Source organism: Dermochelys coriacea, chromosome 12 (genome assembly GCF_009764565.3).
Source record: "Dermochelys coriacea isolate rDerCor1 chromosome 12, rDerCor1.pri.v4, whole genome shotgun sequence".
NCBI classification, from domain to species: domain Eukaryota; kingdom Metazoa; phylum Chordata; order Testudines; family Dermochelyidae; genus Dermochelys; species Dermochelys coriacea.
In genome coordinates this window covers 34,905,877-34,914,077 of record NC_050079.1, presented here as the reverse complement: position 1 = coordinate 34,914,077, position 8,201 = coordinate 34,905,877, and the positions used below count along the sequence as shown (strand labels likewise).

At 38.6% G+C, this 8,201-nt stretch overlaps 1 protein-coding gene across 2 annotated transcripts in view; it reads right to left on the bottom strand.

Annotated features, from left to right (window-relative positions):
* Positions 1–956: 956 nt before the first annotated feature.
* The window catches only part of CDH13 (cadherin 13), a 781,695-nt gene continuing 774,450 nt past the window's right edge, over positions 957–8,201 (bottom strand). For both annotated transcript variants that reach the window (XM_038368674.2, XM_038368676.2), the window contains one exon: positions 957–6,864. In XM_038368674.2, the coding sequence (XP_038224602.1) occupies positions 6,857–6,864 (8 nt within the window). In that variant the 3' untranslated portion in view covers positions 957–6,856. The remainder of the gene's footprint in view (positions 6,865–8,201) is intronic.

Sequence of the window (8,201 nt, the reverse complement as noted above, 5' to 3'; positions counted from 1 at the left end):
TTGATTTTATCATGGGTGGCTTCTCTTGGTAGCCCTTACCTGCCTGCTGATAGAAGAAGGTGATGAGGGCTAGTTGGCTGAAGCCAAAGGATGGTGAAGCCAAAGACCGATGAAGTTTCTTTGCTGCACATAACCAAGAAATTTGATCCGAGTGATGTAACAAAATTGGGGCTTTGGAAGGCGTAATCCTTAACTGATCTGGTGTATGCAAAGTAATCCACTCCTCACATTCTTATGAAGTCTGGTGAATGATCTCTAGCCTTCTTCCATTCGCTATACCCACCTGGTCCCACTCTATGGCCATTGTGTGACAACAAACAGCTCAATTCATTGCCTTAATCAGGGAAACTGCGGGAGGATCTTCAAGGATGGCACCTGACTCTTCCCAGTCAGGGGCCTGAAGTGGGCCAGACATAAAATTAGGTGGGCTATGCCCCTCCCACTCACCATGAGGTCCACCCCCTCCATGGCCCCTCCCCATGACCAGGTTGGAGGCTGAAAGCTGGAGCTGGTTACTGTGGGGTGCTGGTTGCTCACAGCCAGTACGAACTGTCCAAGTAGGGCGACCTGGCTGTGGGACCGGCAGAGCCCTTGGGGAGTAGTGACCATCGCAGGTGTGGCCCAGGAGCCCTGGCTCGGTGGAATGTCCCTCCGGGCCAGTAGCTGCCACTCTTTCCACTGTGCTGGAGAGGAGCAGCTGCTACAGGGTGGCTATGGCAAATTTTGGGATGGCTATAGCCATTGCAAGCTCCCTCAGAGCGCTGCCCCTGAGATTCTTGCTTCTAGTTCAGTGTGGGGTGGGTTCAGACACCTGTGTCAGCCACAGCAGGGTGATTATACAGCCCCCTTCATTCATGCAATGTTGTTTCAGGAAGGTCTAAACCCAGACAAAAGGATAAAAGACATCCTTTATTTGAGCATTTCACAAATAAATTACAAGTTTCTTTGCAACCACATCATAAATCAAAACGTTTATTTACACCTCAGAAACGGCAAGCAATTCAGCAATTAGGGCCTAAAGGAACCATTAACTGGAAAAGTAGCTGAATAAAATATTCAAATCCAAACAAAAATTCCTGGTGATGACTGAAGGAGACACAGTTCATTATGGGGCAAATGTGACGATACAGGAGGTTACCATTGGACGTTTCAATTAATCACACAGCATATCTGTACTGAATTTGCCACCATACACACTTTCATTTTACAAATCCTAGTTCATGGGCAGGGCGTGTATGCATGCCCATGCATGCACTGTCCCTTTAGAGTACATTCATTTAACCTCAAAACATCAAATACAGCCACTTATTAATGCAGAGGAGAAGCATAACTTTCAGAGGATGGGTATAGCTCCATATAGTCATCCTGCTAATACTGAAGAAAGTTAGGGTTCTTTCTGTATCCCACTTCACAGTGCTACTGACTTGCTGGTACATAGACAACTAAAACAAAAGGAGTCAGTAAACAAGTATGCATATCTTCAAATTATGTAAATCAATATAAAGAGAGAGAGAGAGCCGAGCGAGGCTTAAATCAATACAACATCAGAGGTGGGAATAAACTATTTATTTTCAGCAGTTTGGGTTGACCATGCATAAACCACGCCCCATCTTGTGTTGAGTGTTCATCCATAATTCATAGAATTAAACTGCTTATTCCAAATCCCCATGCTGTGTAATCTCACTCTCCCCCTCTACATATATTATATATAGCTCTATATATGTATGTGTGTATCTCTATATATCTACATATATACACACATATAGCAATTGTGCAACTAGTAACTTTCACTGAGAATTTTTGTGTGTATTCATTTCATTTGGACATTGAGACGTTAGCAATCATCATAACTTGTGGTTAGGTAAAGTAGTCACAGCAATGGGCTGTAAGTTTTACACAGTAAAATAGTTATCTGTATCTAGCTTTGTTTTCTGAAATAATTTGCATGTGAACTTCAAGGTTACAAATCACCAAGAGCTAAATGGGAAAGAATTGTTGTTGGTTTTGGTTTTTTGCTCCCTTTGGGAGATGTAGCATTTGGACAACAGAAGTTTCTACAGATACCGTAATGGGAATACATAATCCTATATTTTTTCTTGGACCTGCTATTCTTGAGCCAGTGTCATTTTTTATTGTCATTCATCTTTTACTCAACATTTTTACATGAAATAAGATAAGCACATTTGGTAAGAATTTGGCTTCTGGACAAACAATAATGTGATCCGTTTACAAAACTCTACTGTGTGATCAAATGGCTGAATATATTGGTAAAAACAGAGGGGGCAAATTAGCAATCACCATGCTTTAGGAAACTAGTGATGCAAAGGAATGACTAGTGGTAAAACAAACATAACCATAACACACAGGCTTCTCTTTTTCTGTAACGATAAAATAAAGCATTTAAACCAGGTCACCTATCAACTGACTGGAAATCCTTAATCTAATAAATGAGATTGTATTACAGAGGACCCTAGTTTAAATGATCACCAAAGAGACCAACAAGAGTTACTTGACTAGAAGTGTGGTCATTCTAAATAAAAGTTAAACCAAATTGTGCTGTGGACTTTAGGGATACTTTAAAGGGGTCAGTGAAGGAAGTGAGTCATCTAGACAGTAGGTTTCCCTAAGTTCAAGACAGACCTACAATACAGATAAATGATTTCCAAATGTCTTATGACAAGTTATGTTATTTTACTATGTACAGCAGACTGAATAAAGCAATGTGTTGAGAAATGAGATGAAATATCTGAAGGTATAGGGTCTTACAGACAGGCTGGATTTTCATCTTTCATCTCTGGTCAATGGAGTTATTCATGGAAATGTGATGAGAATCTGGCTCCATGGGTATATTACCAAAACATTGTTCCACTGTAATCTAACTCTTATTTGATCCCCACCATGAAATTCAGCTGGTTTTCTTTTGTTTTGAGCTTCAGACCTGCAGTTACTGAACATAATGTACATTAATATATGCACATAGGCATAATGCGAGCACACTCATGAGGTGTATTGACAGTGTTTCAGTTAGCAAGTACACTGAAAATGACACAATTAAGCTGCTAATCAACACCATTCTTTGATTAACTTGATAACTGTCATATTGGATTCGTGTTTTACCAGAAAATACAGGGTTTTGAAATTAAATTATTTATACTGGTGATGCTTTGCATATGCTTCAAAATGAAAATGATTAAATGCAGTGTCTTTTGAAATAGACAACTTTGCATGTATTACACACACATACATACAGAGAGAAATAAATGTTGTAGCAACTAAAATAGCTAAATTAAAATAACTGATGGATTATGAAAATAGCAAGGTATACCTGAACAAATTTTAAACTTAATCCAACATAAAAAGGAAGAGCAAAAGTTATGAGGTTTTTCTTTTTGATCTTTTCTGATTTTGCATGACATGAAATGCTTCCAAATTCTGATAGTTTCTGAGTTTCAGGAAATGACATCATCTTGGGCCTTTTCCCTCATGTAAGGAACCCCATAAGTTTTAATGGAGATTCTCTCTTGAATAAGACTGTAAGATTTGGCCTATTGGGCTTCTTGATAGATGTTCTTTCTTGAATATGGGAACTTGGGAAAGGAGGAAAAAATATTAAGATGGCAGGTAGGGTTCCTCTTTTCGTGCCTCGAATGCCCAGAGGTTAACTCCAGCTGGAGCCTTCGGGTATATGAACAGGAGAGGATGGGGACTGAGGTTTCAGAACCTCCCCTTCCCCCAGTTTTGGATGAGAAAGTCAGGGAGGTATTGGTACCTCTGTGATCCAGAGCCTCCACTGGGGAATATCCTCATTGATAGCCACCCCATGTATAGGTCAATTTTTTTGCAATATTATTTGAGATGTTACTCTGCACTGTGGACTCTTATTGCACAGGTAAAGGATAGGCAACTGGCTTTACCCAGTAGCTTGTTGCTAGGACAGATTCAAACAGAAAATTTTTATTCCTGGATTTGGGCCCCCTTAGGAGGATCCATAATGTGCTAGGTTCTGAACAAGAAGCAGGGATAGCTTCTCATAATGACTCACGCAAAGCCCAGTGAAGTCAATGGGAATCTTTTCACTGACAGATTTTGAATGATGCCCATTTGCAGGGGAGGAAGGATCCCATTAGAAAAATATATTTATGTGGAAGGATAGTTGTTGTTTCCGTTACACTCAAGCGAAGAGTTTAGTAGACCAAGGCATGGGATGCAATTCCTCTTTGGGAAAGATCCACAGTGTATTTAGCAAAAAGAAAAGGAGTACTTGTGGCACCTTAGAGACTAACAAATTTATTCGAGCACAAGCTTTCGTGAGCCACAGCTCACTTCATTGGATGCATCCGATGAAGTGAGCTGTAGCTCACGAAAGCTTATGCTCTAATAAATTTGTTAGTCTCTAAGGTGCCACAAGTACTCCTTTTCTTTTTGCGAATACAGACTAACATGGTTGCTACTCTGAAACCAGTGTATTTAGCATTCATCTATTTTCCTTTTGCAAATTTTGCATTTAACACTTGTTTATATGTATAAGTGATTGGTGATAAAGCAGCAGCATTTGCTTACCACAATGCCTGGGGCAGATGGCATGGAATGGAAGCATGCCCATGTTCAGGTAGGAGTAACATTTGAGATCAGGCACTTCCTGCTTAAAGGCCTGCAGTTGCTTAATGAACCTTTCTGAAATTCTTTTCTAAAGAACCCCCCATTGACCTTTAAGTACTACTGTGGTAACTCAGACACCTATGACGTGCTGTGAAAGAAGCAAGGTCAGTGAGAGTTTTTGCTGGGTGCAGACTTCAAGTATTAAGCTCTCAGAGAAAAAAACAGCTTTTTGTATCAAGGCAGTTTATATCTTATGAAGAAATCTAAAAATTTAGGGAAGTCCACAACATAAACTAACTTTTTTGCTGTCACCATTATTAATTATTATTATTATTACTTTACTTAAAAAGGACCTGTTGTAATATTTGGTATAATACAGGAAGTCAGAGAAAAGCTATTGTACAGCAATTTTTCACCATCAGTACACATTTACTATCTAGTGTAACATCATGAAAAAAACTAAATGTGTGTTTGGAATTTATTTTTTATACTTCCAAAAAGCTTTAATATTGAAACATATACATGATGTGGAGGTATGTGTATAATCTCACTGCAGTAATGACAACATACAGAATGACGCATAAGTACTGTAAAAATGCTAACCAAAAAATGCAGCTGTGACGTTCTATTGCGTAAGAAAGCATTGTTGTTTAAAGTTTAAATAAGCAAGTTTATTAAAATATTCTAAGACATTTAACCTCACCCTAGTTACTGGCAAGTTCTAGTAAAAGCCATGGTCTGCCACTAATATAATTTTTTGTGTGTGTTAATTTTATAAAAAATTTGGTGTGAGCTTTGATGGATCATTTACAATTTATTAACAGGATCATCATCTTGATACAGTTAGAAGTTTTTTGTTTACCTTACATGCTCACAGAATAAAAAAAAGGCTTAATATTCATACATAATGACACCTTTTAATTCCAGGTTTGCAAACAAGTGTGGTTATTTCACACACACAGAGAAATGATCTTGTTAGTTTTAATTGAAAACTGTGCATACATGTATATGTGTGTGTGTGTGTGTATATATATATATATACTCTCCAAACTGTATATATGAATATATTTATACAATACAATTTCCTCACTATGCTCAGGGACGTCAATGAGAGCTGTATGGGGGCAGAGCGAGAACAGGCCTTTGTGGTTAAGAAGTCGAAAGAGAGATGATCAATGCATCTGAGAAATCCCTCTACTCCTACTATTTGCATAGGCCTTCTGACACGTAAACATCTTCCTATCTGATTGCCCCTGCAGATCAGGCACTAAGAAGTTTAAAATGTCCTCAACTGCACCAGCAAATAATTATCGGCAGGAGCAAAAAGAGAGGCTGGGTTATGGCCCTTTTAAAATCAAGCCCAGAGTGTCCCAATATTATAGAAAATGACCCATAGTGCATTTGACTGCTTTCAGCCCCCTTGCAGATCACAGCCTCCTTATCTCCCAGGGCTGCTGTCACTGTAATGTGGAGTGAAAAGCTGCTTTCACTGCTGCCTCATCAGTACCATCTGTGGCTGAAGGAAAGAAATCTTGATCGGAAATAGAGCATTGGGAATTTGCGTCTCTTGTACACTGAGCCTGAGGTAAAAGAAGTGACATTGTGGAGGACTGGCCCTGGTATAGCTGGCAGTACTGACACAGCAATTTTAATGGTATAGTTGCAGTTGCTCTCGCCTTTTGTGTTACACCATTGTATAGACAACATATACAATGGGTTTAGCTATGACAGGACAATTATAACTCACCTATGGCTCTGTTACTCTGTCTTGTCCTTCCCAAACTTCAGGCAAATGTCTCATAAAAGCTAAACCTATTGTATATCTCTTCTCTGCATATAAATATATATACACACATACATTCATACATATACAAATACCATCCCACAGACAAAATATTTGTTTTTGAACAGTTGAATAGCAACAAGTCAACAGATAGAAAAAAATGGATTCATTCTATATTCAGCTCGCAGAAGGTCAAGTTGAGATGTCATGGTCTTTTAACATTCAGTGAAAATTCGCATTAAACCTTGCATCTTGCAAGAGAAATCCATTATTGAATAACAGTAAGGGCAGAGGTTGCCAAACACTGACGTACAGTCGGATAGACTAAGTGAGGTTGCAAATTAAACTGAATCTGGAGCAACTGAGGCCTAGAAGTGAAGAACAGTAACTGTAAACTGCAATCTTCAGATTTGATGTTTTCCCTTTCTTGTTGCCATGGCAACTCGGTAGGACAGCTTCAAATGTCAGGAGTTCTTACAGACCTAGGTGATGGGAAATGTGTGTGGTTATTACTGAGCAGGATCACAGCATTCTTTAAATATTCCTTAAGGGAAAAATACATCAAATTACTCATTGGGTTGCATGCATATTATTAAGCAATTGCAGCTAAATCATCCTGGTTCAGAAGCAATTATTTGAAGACAGAAATCTATGGGAGAAATGCCACTTCTGCCATTTAAGGATCTTTAACAGTGCATAGTCAAGAGGTCTGAGCTTAAAACAGGAGACAGGAACTCCTGTGACCTGATCCTCTTGTACCTTGCACCTTAGTCAATTACACCTGTGTAAAGTGAGATAAAATACCAACCAATACTCTTTTTTCAACCAATGAATAGTGCAGGAAAAACAGGCAACTTTTTAAAGAATATGCACTTTAAAAAAATTATAGTTCTATTGGCACTTTTATGCTCCCTGCACGCTATGGTTGGAATAACTGCTCTGTTGATTATGTGGTAGGACAATGGAAACAGAGGAATACAACATGTACCTCTTACTTTTCTTGTTAGCCAATTTAAAAAACACAATGTTTGCAGGTGTTACACCTTGATGCATAACTCTGTCTTTTTTAGATTGTCACCCTTTACATTGTATCAGGTGACTACACAAGACCCAAAGAAGCAGAGGCAATTAGTATCTGCTCTAACACCCACTGGAGTTAATGGGAGTCTTTCCGTTGACTCCATCAGGCATTGGATGGGTCCTTCACTGAACTGAAAATACTGTGTTTGCATTGAGAATTAAAGCACAAGGCTGTTGAAAGGATTCAGGTCAAACCACGCAGGGTCCTGATCCTACAATAGTTGGACCCCATCTCAACAGGGCTCCAGGCAGAGGGAAGGATCTGCTTATGTGGAGATCACTGCAGGCTTGGGCCATGACGACAAATGTCATACACCCATGTCAAAAAAGTGAATGTGTTTACTGAATATGCTTGTCTAACCTTTTTAAATTTCTATTCCTCGATCACCTATTTATAATTTTGTCAGTTAACTATAAACACATGCAGTCTATTCAGGACACAACGGGTATTATTTAGATGCTGGATTGCTATTTCTGTTTGCTCGTTTTTGATTATTTGTTTTGTTTCTTTCAGGCAAACTGAGTTTAATATCAATTTTGGTAAAATTGATTTTGTTCTGACTAATTATTTGCTTGTTATTATTTTTGCATTATTTGAATTGAATTTAATGTTAAATTTCACTAACTAGGGAATTACATGCAGCACAACAAAGCAACTTGAGGAAACCTATAACAGCCTACCATCCCCTATGGCAAAATATAAATTATGCAATATATGTTCCTCTAATAAAAATAAGTG